General features: G+C 43.8%; 1 protein-coding gene across 2 annotated transcripts; it reads left to right on the forward strand.

Annotated features, from left to right (window-relative positions):
• The first annotated feature begins 258 nt into the window (after nucleotides 1-258).
• LOC112992794 (solute carrier family 2, facilitated glucose transporter member 11-like) lies at nucleotides 259-13196 on the forward strand. 2 transcript variants are annotated; one of them, XM_026116031.2, is made up of 12 exons: nucleotides 259-363; nucleotides 2968-3066; nucleotides 3629-3789; nucleotides 5340-5464; nucleotides 6196-6325; nucleotides 6496-6644; nucleotides 7765-7952; nucleotides 8736-8969; nucleotides 9785-9886; nucleotides 10018-10093; nucleotides 11096-11223; nucleotides 11875-13196. In XM_026116031.2, the coding sequence occupies exons 1-12, from the start codon at nucleotides 331-333 to the stop codon at nucleotides 12073-12075; spliced, it is 1626 nt and encodes a 541-aa protein (XP_025971816.2). In that variant the 5' UTR covers nucleotides 259-330; the 3' UTR covers nucleotides 12076-13196. The 2 variants fall into 2 exon arrangements, with proteins under 2 accessions (XP_025971816.2, XP_025971817.2); XM_026116032.2 differs by having other exon boundaries at nucleotides 8736-8846.
• The last annotated feature ends 737 nt before the right edge of the window (nucleotides 13197-13933 follow it).

Below are 13933 nucleotides of genomic sequence, written 5' to 3' on the forward strand. Positions count from 1 at the left end.
ACAAACACTACCAGGGAACAGGGCCAGACACTTCGAGGGGGAATTTATTGCTGTAAACTACATTGGCCTTCAGGAGGATTTAGGCAACTCTGCATATCGCAGAGTCATTTCCCTGAACTGTCATGTACTTAAAACAAAATTGAACTGCCTCTTGCTTATGATCATGCAGCCCTCTTTTGGGAATGTAAATCAGCTGGCACGACACCTGCCAAGTCAAGTGTCTTATCCTAATGTAATGGGTGACTAAATGCACATTCCAGTGCTGGAGATTTAAATAATCCTTTAGAGCACTGCTGAAAGTACCAGAGACCTTGGCAAACAGAGGAAAACATGCCGAAGAAGATGAACAAGCTACAGAGACTGGTAAAAAGCATCTATTTTACTATTATTATGGATGGATCAAATTCTTATTTTAATTTTTAGCAGGCTGTATGAGTACTAGCAGGTACTTACAGAATTAATTGTCCAAATCATCACAGTCCCTGGGATAAAGCTGACAGACTAATGGCTCTCTGGGCAGCTCAATGCCACCACAGTGGCTGGGATAATACTGCAGAAGCTGGGTATTAAGGAGGTTTTGGGAAGGTAACACTGTAAATACAGCATGGCTCTAAGCACAGAACTGTTTGGTGGCTCCTGAAGGGAGAAGCAAAGCACCTTCGCTGAGCCCAGAACCACGAAGGAGCCGTGCGATATGGGAGCTGAGAGGTGACGTACTCTATAATGAAAGCAGGGAAACGGGCAGGACTGGTGTTACATCCGTAGCCACTGCAATTAGAAAAGAAGCAATGTGCTATTGTAGAAATCTCTCTTAGCTACATACTTCATGTAACTGGGAAGAGCAGAGGTCTCAGGTGCACAAGCCTTAGCTCAGTTCTGATTGAGACAGTTAAGTGGTGCAGCCAATGGAAGTGGAAGTGAGTGAAATGTAACTGCTTCTAAGGGGGACAGCAAAGGGCTCACCCTCTTGCTGCAGGGTTGGAGCAGCCTGGCTTCATCTCTGTCCTAGGTGAACATCTTGTCTCAGGCTGTCACAGAAGCTATTTACAAGAAAAGGCTTTGAGGAAAGAAAAAATCTGAGATTATTTGAATTTCTGATTTTAAAACTATTGAAAGACTGGGGAAAGCCTTCTGTGTTTTGATAGATGGCTCTGTAAGAGAAAAATGAGCAGGTAGAGCGCAGAGAACTCCCTGGCTCTGGGTTGCCTGTCTTCTTCCCAGAGTCAATAGTGTCACATTCATGTAGTAAGACAAAATCCAGCCTGAGGTGTCTTGCACTGGTGAGCAGTGGCTCTTTGTGCCCTATTGCCCTGCAGAGCTCACCTCATGGGAGGGTTTTGCAAGCAGGGGACTGTTAAGGGCTGTCCTGGGCCTGGACCACCCTGAACATTGTGCAGGAAGCATCAGGCTAAGAGCCTGGCCACAGGCAGCCTGGGTGTCCCCCGCAAGCTCAGGGTGGGCTTGAGACATGGGCCAGAACTCCCAGCCCAAGGACAGCAGCAGGGCAGAGCTTGCCAGTCACAGCATCTCACAGGCAGAAGGGGAAAGCGAAGGCACAGGCACAAAACAGGCATGAGCTGATGGACACTGGCGGTGACACAGAGACCAGCCAGCGACATGGTGTGGCTGCACCGAGGAAGGGGTGTTCACCAACGGTGGGATGCCAACGGAGAACCTGATGGTGCCGACCCTCAGCTGCACTCCTCTAGGGAAGCAGCAGGTCGGTTTGGAGGCAGAGCCAGACACCCCGCAAAGTGTCCAGGCGATAGTGGCAAGAATGACCGGAGATTTACAAACCTGACAGAGGAGGAAAGGTCAGCAAAACTGTGTTTCGGCAGTTTCCACACAGAGTCTCTGACTCTCCACAGCCAGCCTCAGTGTTGTTCTGCTGTGGGACACACATTTATGCTATAAATAATCAGGACATTGTAGTACAAGGAGGGGAAGATGCATGCTTTCTGCTCGCAGACCTGCGGGTGAGCTCTCAGCTCTCATGCAGTATCAGCCAGGACAGCTCATTCTACGTCCCTCAAAAACCTGGCAAGAGACCTCACTTTTATAACAACACCTGCTCCCATTCACTTGTGCATGCTCCTGAAGGCAGAATACCAGTGTTTAAATGGCAATATAAGCAGTCGGCATGACAGATGGAGAAATAACCTCAGGGAGTCACAGAACACCACACAGGACCCACTGTCTGCCACATATTTTACCCATACCAAAATACTGAAAAAGCAGACAATATTCTGGCTGAATAAGAAATTGTAGACTGATAAGCACAAGAACTTGTAGAAACAATTGTGTAATGAAAAAGTTCAACAGAGAGACATTGTTTGCTCTGTACAAAAGGTGAAGCAGCATAAGAAAGGGTCTCTATTTTAAACTAAAAGGAAAGGACAAAATAAGTGTAATTTCAGGGAAAAGGTAGAAGAAATAGTATGGGGATGAATCATAATCACACAGGTTATATATAGCCATGAGAAAATCCCCAATACTATAGGGATGCTCTGTCCAATAGAGCTTAGACAGAAATGGGACAGAAGACATGAAACTTTGGCAATGCTCCTTGAACATTGTTCATTGACATGAACATCATGCCAATCCAGATTTTTTAAATGAACTGAATTAATTGAAGCAATAGCACAAGTCTGTACCAGTATTTATTGTTGTTGCACACTTTTTAAGCACACAAATATTAAATGAAAGACACTTGCAGGCCTCTGTCCAAAAGCTGTCTCAAATTCTTTGTGAATGGCAATGAATTAAAAATATTATTTCGCAGTAGAGGGAGCCATAGAGTTTAAAAATCTGTATTTTTTGCCATCTTTGGTGCTTCCCATTTTATGAAGATGTTTGTAGCCTCTTCTAATCTTCACTTCACACGACTCAGTGTGAATGGGCCAAATTCCTGCTGGGCTATTTTATTCTATGCAAGAAAGTCATCCATTTTCTGTCCGTCTTCTTCAGCTTCAGAGCAAGATCCTCATCCTGACAGTATGTGCTGCTGGGATTGGAGGCACTTTCCAGTACGGTTACAACATCTCCATCATCAATGCTCCAACTCTGGTAAGTACTGCTAGTCCAAGAGCTTCCCCCCAGGACGGGAGCCAAGCTTCCTGCCAGCGGGCCCCTAGTGCCTTTAGTCGGGCCATGAAAAATGGCCTGTCTGCTAAAACTAGGGATGAAAAAGAATGGATATGCTGTTCCTTCTGGATAATTCACAGCTGGTGTACAGGACCATGGTGTCACCAGTCATCCTTAAGGAGCATCAAGTGTCACAAGATGTCACTCAAAAGCCTTGTTTCAATTACTTTAGCAAATCTAATTCTGAAGTTTTCCAACCTGCATCCTTTGAAATGGAGTTTTGCCCCTAAATTCAAAGTTGGACCCATTAAATACATTTTTAAAATATACAAGATATTTAATACATAAACCAGCTTTTCAACAACTACAATTTTACACCCTTAGCACCTGTTAAAAACATATCTGAGAACTGGAGGTCATTTTCAACCAAAGGTTTGGAGGCATGGACACAGAATAAATGGATCTATTAAGAAAAAAGCCTTTACATTTCTCAGGGTCCTTAATCTCTATGTCGCAATTAAGCAGCACTATCCTTCCCTTGCAGTACATTCAGAGGTTTATGAACGAAACCTGGCTGGAGCGCACAGGCGTTCCCCTTGAGAGCAACGTGATCCTGCTTCTGTGGTCTTTCACTGTCTCCGCGTACCCTCTAGGAGGACTCGCTGGGGCTATTGTGGCTGGTCCCATGGCAGTCATGTTGGGGAGGTAAGATTGCATCGAATTTTGCTTTAAGCTTTGCAGCTTCCATTAATCCAAGCAGAATTAAGAGCCCTACAGCAAAATACCCACTGTAGTTAAAAAAAAATGAAAAGACTTTCCGTCACAGATCAGTCTGCCATTAACATCCTGAGCTGGCAGGGAAACACTACCTTGTATGGCAGTATTTCATGTCCCAAAACCCAGTCTGGAACAGCTCTCGCCCCCTCGTTATCTTCTGAAAATATTCTGACCCAGCCAAAGTGTTAAAAGAAGGATTTCAGCTCTACTCCTCATCACAATAGCCACCTACAGTCACCATCATTTTTGTGCCCAGTTTTCTGTCATCCACTCAAACAGGAAATCATGACAGAACTGACCAAAGGAACGGGTAGCAATGACACCCCGAAAAAGCAGCGTGTGTCTGCCATGAGAGCAGCTGTTGCAGCACAGCTCCTTTTGTCTCACAGGCTGTATCTCCCTTTTAGACTGAAATATTTCAAGAGGTATTTGTTAAATCTTCAGAGTTGCTTTTCTTCCCTGTGCTTAAGTATCTGTACAGTATCTGTCTCTCCTCACATATGCTTTACATACAGCTCTATCCCCAATTCTTCTTAGAAAAAACCAGTGTTACTAACCTAAACCAACAGGAAGTTAGGAAGTTACATTTTACCTGCCTGTTTCTTGACCCCAAGAGTTTTCCTCTATGTGCCATCACTTTGGTACACTCCCTTTATATGATGAAGAAGGCACCTTTATAGTTTGGGACAGAAGGAGCTGTCTCCTGTGGCTCACTTGTTTCATGGTTGCAAAGACCTGGGAAGGAGACGGCTTTCATGTCCAATGAAGAGTTTAGAGATTTCAGGATGTCTCCTTGTACTGCTTTGGAATAAAATCATTTCCCTTCATGGGCAACAGAAAGAAAGACTAACTTCTGGAGAGTACGTAGGGCATTCAGATGGGACCAGAGAGAATTACTGGCTATTCTGGGGCAATAGAGCTCCATTTGGAGGTGGGGGGAGAGTTGGTTTTGGACAGAATTTCCATGTGGGACACATGAAAACTTTTTGACAGAAGTTTCATAAGGCTCATCCTATTACATGAAATGTGCCTGTTTCAACAAATTGGCATTTTTAGACAAAAACACACACGATTTACTGAAAGAATACCCCTCTCTACTCAAGAGGGAAACTGTGAGCACAAGAGCAACAAATGTGGGTGAGGACCCTGTGGTGCCTTCAGTGTGTCGAAAGCTGACCCTGCAGGGACACCTGCGGTCATGCTGGTAGTCGGATATGGCCCCAGCTGTGTGAGCCACGCAGATTATCTGTCAGTGCTGATCCCTGTTTTTGTAACAAGTCACCAAATCTGTTGCTCTGCCATCTGCACAAGGTCATCTCAAGGAGGGCTTGGGGTAACCAGGATGTTCTGCTGTAGAGCTGAGCAGCCCACCTTGAGCTTTCAGGTATGGAAAGCTGGATCTGCCATGTGAAATATTTTATCTGATAACTAAACCTCGTTCATATCTGAGCTCACAGTTGTGTCTATTCTCTCTGAAGGAAGACGTCCCTGCTGTTGAACAATGTGTTTGTGATCATAGCCGCAGTCCTGTCAGGATTCAGTCGAATGGCAAAATCCTTTGAAATGATTATGCTCAGCAGATTCTTTACTGGCCTGAATGCAGGTATGGAAATGTGAGAAACACAACAGGACAAATGTGAGAGAAGTATCAGTTAGAAACAGTAGAGATTTCAGTAAGAATCATCCAAGCCTTTAAAACAATTTGTCCTCTAGTCTGACCATATGTACATGAATGAAGAAGCTGCATATACAGATTTTACTTTTTGCTTCTCAGGATTTTTTTTAAGCGTACATAAGCAATTGTGTCTGTGTAATACACATGTGAATATCTGTGTGCAGTGTGCGTGCTAGGAGGGGAGCCCTGGGAGAAACTGAGCTGACAATTGACCCCGATCTGCTTGTAAGAATGTTATCAGCCACTCACCAGTGTGAGAACCAACACTAAACTTTTCATAGAAGTTCATCCCAGGGAATAATGATTGACACAAGTGACTTAAAATATCATCTTCAAAGTGAACGACTAGAGTGAAATATTATTAATAGCCTTGTGTTTAGTGCTGAAAAGACCATGGTACCATGCAACCTGGCCCAGCCAGGTTTCAGTTTTGTTATCTATTACTACTTATGAGTATGGAATTGTATGTTTAGCAGCTTATGCAATGAATAAGAGGAAAATGAAATGTTTGGGTAAATTATTAGCACTGACACATCAGTCATCATGTGGCCTGCAACAGACAAAAGAGTCCAGCTGGTGACCTCGAGAGGTGGTTGGCTGCATTTGTCCCCATCTCCTCTGTCTCCAAGCTGAGGTCAGCGTTTGTCTGCCTTGCTCAGGTGTAAGCATGAACATTCAGCCCATGTATCTGGCAGAAAGTGCCCCAAAGAAGCTCAGAGGAGTTGTGGCCTTGACCTCTGCATCGTTTACAGCCCTGGGGCTGGTGCTGGGGCAGGTTGTTGGACTCAGGTAATGTACAGTTACAAGCCCAGTTTATACTCATTAATTCTCTTTCTTCTACTTTGCTTTACCACCCCTCTCTTCTCTTTCTTTTCCAGTGCCCACATGCAGCAGAGGATGCTGTGCTCTTGCCATGTTGTAAAATGTATTGTGCAAGGTATATGCTTTTTTTTCTCCAGGGAGCTACTAGGAGAGGAAAATAGCTGGCCACTCCTTTTAGCTAGCAATTTGGTGCCTGCCCTGATCCAGCTCATGGCTCTGCCTTGGTTCCCTGAAAGTCCCAGATACCTCTTGATTGACCGAGGAGACAAAGAATCCTGCATCTCTGGTGAGTCCAGGGTGGTTCTCAGTCTCTCACTGAGAGCATGAGATCCATTGGCTGGGCAGATAAACAGCAAGAAGGTGGATTGCATAGTCTTAATATACAGCCCAGTTTTTTCAGCCCACAGCAATTTGAAACACAGGCTTCTTTCCAGCACAGTGTTCTGTCTGATAACTCTACTGGCCTCCGCAGATGAACATAAAAGCTTTAAGTCAATATCATGCCTATGTCACTGGTCCCATGATATGGCTGAACATTTGGATGATGTTTTTCTAAAGCAGAGGACTATTTTTGACCTGCACAAAATATGTAGTGCGGGCAATGTCTATAATTGTTTCTGCTGCTGCACCCTTAACCACTGCCCAGGTGGTGGCTGGGTATGTGTTTGTATGAACAACTACAGTAATTCTGAATGCTGATGAATGTACACTTTTTTTCACCTTGCTTTTATGCAGATTTGGGCTTATATCTTTTGAGAATGGTGCCGCAACTGTTATATGTGAGAAGGGTCACATCAAATTCCAAATACGATTGCTTCCTCCTTGCAAACTAAACAATATGTTATAATCTTAAGTATTTTTGATGTATTAAGAAAATTGAAAGGCATCTTCTTACAAAAGTAGAGTCAAAAGGTGCAACTTGTGTACACAACGGGGTATATGTCTTGTAACTATGAAGTGAAATAAATGCTGGTTGAAGAGCTCATGACCAAATCTGAAGCCAATTCATATTAAGGGATTTGCTTAGATTTGTAGCATACAAATCCCCATATACAGAGAAGCTGGAATTAGTTTCCAGGAAACATGTGCTATGTACCAAGAACATTTAATTCCCTGAATTTCCCAGGAAAGTTACTTGAGAAGCAAGTCAGACGCATGGCTGCTGAAATGACTCTGGTTGGAAATATTTCCTTGTCAGACAACAGTGAAGGATTTGCAGTCCCTTCTCCCCAAATTCTTCAAATGGCTGCAACACAACTTGCCATCTCCATGTATGAACTCAGAGACTGCTCCACAGCTTTCCGCAGCCATCGCTTGCTGCTCAATCCCTCACCCTGCAGAGGGAGGCAAACGGAAGATAAAGCGCTTTGAGTCCAGGGGAAAAGAGGTTCCTTTTGCCCTTGCAGCACTGCAGAAGCTCAGAGGCCACTGTGACCTGAGCACAGAGCTGGAAGAGATGCTAGCCGAACAGGCTGCCACTGAAGGTCAGAGACCGAAAAAGCCTTGGGAGCTGTTCCAGAATCCAGCTGTGCGGTGGCAGCTGATGAGTATCATCGTGCTGAGCAGTGCCATGCAGCTCTGTGGGAACGATTCGGTAAGCAGCGCGGCAGCCACAGCGACCAGCAGCAGCTGTATCATGAGACATGGGTGCAAGCTCCCAGGTTAAAAATTCCTTCTGCAGCAGAAAGCAAGCTGGCCTATGCTGCCTGCAGAGATCTGCTTGCTGAAGGAGACATGAACAGAGTAATGAAGTCATCACTTTTCCCAGTGGGAAAAGTTAAATTGGAATATGTAAAATGGTGGCATAAAGAGAGAGCTGAGAACAAATACTAGATCTGTGCTACATTGCCTATTTAGTACACAGGATAAATCCCTTTGGCATCCAGCTCTGGATGAGGTGAGGAAAGTTAGATGGAAAAGCCAATAAATCATGGAAAGCAAGATAAAATCTATGTATGCCAACAGTGTTCTGAGAGATCAGGAAACAACAGTCTTTCTTTACTAATGTGAGCCTCCTATTTTTATGAGTGCTTCCTCTTGCATCTAGTATACTGGGCATCATGGAAAAGGCCTTTTTTTTCTAGGGAGCAGTCTGTATTTAGTAGACTTCTAATTGTCCTGCAATATAAAAGTCATGTGGGGGTCTGCATTGCAGACCACCTGCTTTGAGAGGCTTTTTCATCAACATCTGAGAGCAATTCTCAGATGTTTTGTTCCCAAAGTGCGTCTGTGCATTACGGCAACATTCAGAGAGATGCTGTCAAAACTGCCCATATGACAGCACATTGGTCATTCTCTGCACGGTCCTTCAGGAAAAGCAGTGGGTTGTGTTTTCAGGTATTTTCCCTTACAGTTCTCTCCTCTCTTTTCTCCTCAGATGTATTTTTATGCAGCTTATGTGTTCGAAGAGGCTGGAATTCCGAAAGAAAAAATCCCCTATGTTGTAATCGGCACAGGAAGCTGCGAACTGATCACATCTGTTACTTGCGTGAGACTCTTAATGCACTCTGCTGACCCGCAGGCTCTGTTGACCGTCAGGAAGCTGTTAATAACAAATTTCAGATTTACATTGCTCTTCATCCCAAAGCACCACTTTATACCCAGCAGCCAGGTAGTCTCTCAGCGTTCATGACCAGACAGGTTAATGTGGAAGTCTTCTGTAAGACACTATCTTCATAACTGTCTGAAAACTGCTTTTTGAAAGGATTTAAATGCTTTAGCTTTTTATCTGTGTGCATTGCCGTTTTCCTGAATCCTCAACCTTTAAGGTTGAAACTCTACAATTAGAATTTAATTTCCAAAAGTAACCAGAGCAATTATCATAACAACTGTGGGCACAACTCAGAGGCTGGTGAAGAGAACCGTAGCAGAGGGACTCGCACTCAGGCTCGCCAGGTGAGGTCTGCCCAGCTGCGTCCCTCACGGCAGAGGCCTGACTTTCATCTCACAAGCTGTGCCTGGCAGTCTGTGGCCCTGTAATCTTTCCTAAGTACATCTGAGGGATGCTACAGCCTCCAGACCCTGCCACTTCTCAGCAACAAATTTCCTTAGATTTTTAGTCCTTATTAAAAAAAAAAAAAAACCACAAAATAGCTGCTACCTGAATCTCCCTGCCAACCAAGGACACAGCTTGAGAAGCAGAGGAATTGTCTCCAGAAAATGTAACCCTTTCGCTTCAGGTCACTATAGGTAGTGTCAGTCTAGCCACAGCTGGGACACTCTCATCTCCCCCGAACGCCTCGCTTGCCTGGCTCCTTGCCTGACTTTCCTGCTGAACGGCCGATCTCTTTTTGCTAAGAACTGCATCCTTGAGGGAGCTGTAGAGCAAGCTAGGCACTGACATCTGAAACGGGACAGAGGGAGCAGGTGGGAAGCATAAACAGACATTAAATATTTCGTGTTGCTTTGCTGTGTTGCTTTGTGCAGAACATGATCATAGACTATGCTGGTCGGAGGCCGCTGCTCCTGGGGGGGTACTGCTTCATGGCAGGATGGGCCATTGTCTTCATGGTCGCTCTAAGCCAGCAGGTAACAAACCTCACTTAATTACTGAGCAGAAAAGGAGTCTGGGCTTTGCCCCTTGTATGACTGGGGTGCTGAGTGATGTCAAATAACTGCACGTGCCCTAACTGCTCTTCCCTTGTTCTCTGTGGCTATAGACTCAGGTTAGCTGGATGCCCTATCTCAGCATGGCCTGCATTTTCGCCTATATCCTAAGCTTTGGAATTGGACCAGGTCAGTTCCCTGTGTGTCTTCACTGAGCTTTTGGGTACTGCTGGGGTTTGGAGATGTGTGTGGGCAGCTTATGGAAACTGGCAAGCTCTGCTTAGCCACAGCACACCCAAAGGAATCAGGTAATTTCTGCCCATAATTCTCAGCAGTTTCCCAGGGTTCAGTTGTACAGGGACAGTCTGTGCTGTTCTTTCTATCATTTTTCCTTACAGCCATCTTAGGATGGCATTTTGCAGGTGATGTTTGAAAGGAAGCTTGAAACTAAATCGTCAGTCCTGGATGTGATTCTTGTCTTAAAGGACAGCAAGTTTTTGATTTCATACCCACTTCACTAGGTCTGTATGTCAGTACTTCTAGTGCTTCATTTTAGTTCTAAAGGTTGATGGCTCTATCATTAGATGATTTTTTTGCATACATCTAGGAAGCACAATTTCCATGTCTATTTGTTAGCCTATTAACATACATTTTCTTGGCAGAACCCATTAGTTTCTGTGGCTGTGTGTGGGTACACAGAGTGTGTGTGTGTGTGTGTGCGCGCACGCATGTTTGCTCGGTGTGTGAGTAGACGTGAGGCTCTGTTCATCTACGTAAGTTTGAAGTAAGGGCAGGTGAGAGAAGAACCAAGCTGCAAGTGTCAGATACCACATGGGTTGGAAGTAATTTCTAGACCCAGTCTCTGCAGTGTTGTAGGGTTCAATCAACTGTCAGCCATTCTCCTAGTCTGATCCTGGTGAGAATAATGTGGATTACAAAACCTTTCCCAGAAGTCCATTCTAAGAAGAGAGAGTCTGTATAATTAGCCAGCTCTTAACATTAACATAAAACTTCCCCACTGCAGTTAAGCTCTATTACCACTTGTTTTGGCCTTGTTGACTAGTGAGACTAACTTACTGCAAATTGGCCCCTGTTCTCATATGCTTCACGTTGGTTTTGCTTATTAGTATCTGCTCTCATGTTTTTAATATAATATCAACAATTAATTTCCTTATCATTTTTTTTTTCCAGCTGGTGTAACAGGAGTTCTGCCCACAGAGGTTTTTGATCAAATGTCCCGGCCAGCTGCTTACATGATTTGTGGCTCTCTGCTCTGGTTCAATCTGTTCCTGGTTGGAATAGCCTTTCCATTCATCGTGGTGGGTCTCAAGGCAATGCAGTCACCTGCAGTTCTTTAGCATTTTCTGTGAGAGAGACTGTGACATTGCCAAAGAAAAGAGACAGAGCCTGGAAACATCACAAGTTGCAGATGCACAGCAAGATAGCACTGCCATGAAAATTACCTTTATGAGGAAAGTGCGCAGGAACTCCTCTAAACCAAACTTCCCATGCATTCCCTATAGTGATTGCTGATGTGAGGTTGGAATCAGATTAATTTGGGGCTCTTATGGCCAATATTCCTGCTCTGTCCTCAGCTGAGAATGGCCGGGACCAGAGTTGAGACATGATTCCCCTTGGCCAGACTCTGGCACTAGTTCCTAAGATGTTTCCTGTAGTGAAAGGAAGCAGAACTCCACAATCTGCTCCCGTCTTATCTCCTACAGTGAGTCCCCTTTCCGCACAATTATGTAGAGAGAAAGATAGAAAAAGACATTTTGAGATACTTTTCTTGCTACGTCAAAAGACAAGTTATGCTGGGGAACTGCTGCATCCAGGCGTGTGAGGCCCTCACCAGTGAGCACAGAAATACTCCACGGGTGAATTTAGTCCATGCAGGAAAGGGGTTTATTGGCCTGTCTATCATATTACAGAATGTCTCCAACACCATCTTGTTTTTCTTCCCCCCTCAGAAAAGTCTAGCACATTTCTGCTATGTCCCGTTCTTCGTGGTCTGCATCTGCACTGCTCTCTACGTTGGGTTCTTCCTTCCTGAGACAAAGGGAAAGTCCTTCCTGGAAATCTCGGAGGAATTCAAGAAAAGGAACTTCAGAACTCAAACCCATGCATTTTTGTATAAAGCCCCTGAGGAGATCAAATCCACCGTGTTGTAACAAGAGGTAGAAAGGAAGAAGAAGGAGGGTGTTATCTGGAGGAAATTTAGCAGTGGTTATATTCTCTTGTAGGGGCACAAAGAGATGAGTAGGGTTAATGAGAATATATTACTTCTAAGTTGTTATATATATTACTATATATATATATAGTAACATATAGATATGTAGTAATATATAGAATACACATTCTATATATCTGTGTCTGTAATATATATTACTATATAGTAATATATAGAATATATTACTCTGGCTTCACATTGCATGTGATCACTTTCCACTAAGACATCGGTAGAAGGTATTATAGATGCTTGTGAGCCACCTTTTCATCTGCTGAATTCTATTACACTTCATAAACCATTTATTTTCTTGCTACACAGCCTGAGAATTTTCCCACTGCTCAAAAGCAGGATCCAGTAAATTGAAATGTGAAGTGTCTGCCTCCTACCAATATTGAAAGGCCATGGTGCTGAGTAGCTATATTCTGATTTAGGATCCTGGATTTAGGCATCCAAATTTGAAATTTGCTCCCAAATGCTTAGTTTTTAAGAATGGCCTTAATTTTAAAAAACTGTATGAAAATTCCCTCTTCTCACTCTCAAATTAAAAAGTAGTTATGGATAAATGCATGCATCCACTGTAGGACCCACAGTTAGCAGCCTAAATTTATCAGCCTGTCAGAAGGTCACAGCCCACCAGATCTTTGCATGTACAGAACTTTGTGCTGTTGCAGTCATGTTGCTGCTTATGGAAAAGAGATTTGTGATATACTTCAACTGATAAATCCCAACAAAAGCTTAACAATCTGTAATAATCTGCAATAAGTTTATATATATATATATATATATATATAAGAATCCTTATTTAAAGAGTGACAGACTGATGCCTTCTTGTCTTATCTTTAAACAACATCATGCACTGCTTTAGCAAATTTCTTCTATATTACTCCTCCCACCTCAGAAATCTTTCTTTCCTTGCCCTAAATCTGGGCTCTCAAACACTGAGATTAATACAATTAAGTTGTGTTTTCAGACACCAGATGAAATTCTCAGTACCTTGTCTCAGTGCTCTGGTTGTTTCTGTTAACAAGTGATTTCAAATAAACTCCTACTTGTTGAGCAGTATTGAGCAGTTAATTATTTTCAGCTATAAAAACATGTGACAGAAGGATTAGGAAGAAAAGCTTTTAGTACTTGCTAAGTGGCTTATTATACAACTGACTTTTGGGCATTGTTTTGGGGACTGTCCTGGACTGGTTTTCTTCATGGCTTGTTTGTTGTCATCTAGTCCTATATTGTAAAGCACATATAATCCTCTAGTCCTGTTTGTACTGCTCTCATGGACACTGCTGATGCATCTCGCAGGGACTAACACCTACTGTACACCTGTGCTCTGCTAAGGCTTGAATATGGGGAGGAGGGCTACCAAAAGCCAGTCACGGCTTCTGATCCTCCATCACCTGCACCCTGTGCAAGTGAGGCTGGAATGGGCAGCTTCATCTTATATCACTGACAGAAGGACCTTCAAGGGTAATCTGCAGCTGAAGCGAGCTGCTTTCCATCCATGTAGCTTCCAGCTGCCCCTTGCTCCCTTCTCCACCCCCAACCATCCTGGCACACAAGAGAGCCAGCAGCAGCAGACCAGTGTTCATCATTGTTAATTTACAAATTGTCCCAGTTTGGGGTCATTTTCCAGTGACAATCTTTGGCTCTAGATAAGCTGCACAAAGTGACTTACTTGCACAGGCTGTGACGCTAGCACTGAAATGACCCAGTCAGCCACTGAAGCATTGCTTGAGTCTCCCACTGTGACAGGTTTCTTAAAGCAATCTGTACTTTGAAGACTGCAGTAATGCTGTCTT

Source organism: Dromaius novaehollandiae, chromosome 17 (assembly GCF_036370855.1).
Source record: "Dromaius novaehollandiae isolate bDroNov1 chromosome 17, bDroNov1.hap1, whole genome shotgun sequence".
In the NCBI taxonomy this organism is placed as follows: domain Eukaryota; kingdom Metazoa; phylum Chordata; class Aves; order Casuariiformes; family Dromaiidae; genus Dromaius; species Dromaius novaehollandiae.

Coding starts and splice junctions, on each gene's coding strand:
- LOC112992794 (XM_026116031.2), top strand. CDS start 331: ATGCCGAAGAAGATGAACAAGCTACAGAGACTG. Junction 3,067..3,628: donor TCATCAATGCTCCAACTCTG/GTAAGTACTGCT, acceptor CTTCCCTTGCAG/TACATTCAGAGGTTTATGAA. Junction 8,970..9,784: donor ACTTTATACCCAGCAGCCAG/GTAGTCTCTCAG, acceptor TGCTTTGTGCAG/AACATGATCATAGACTATGC.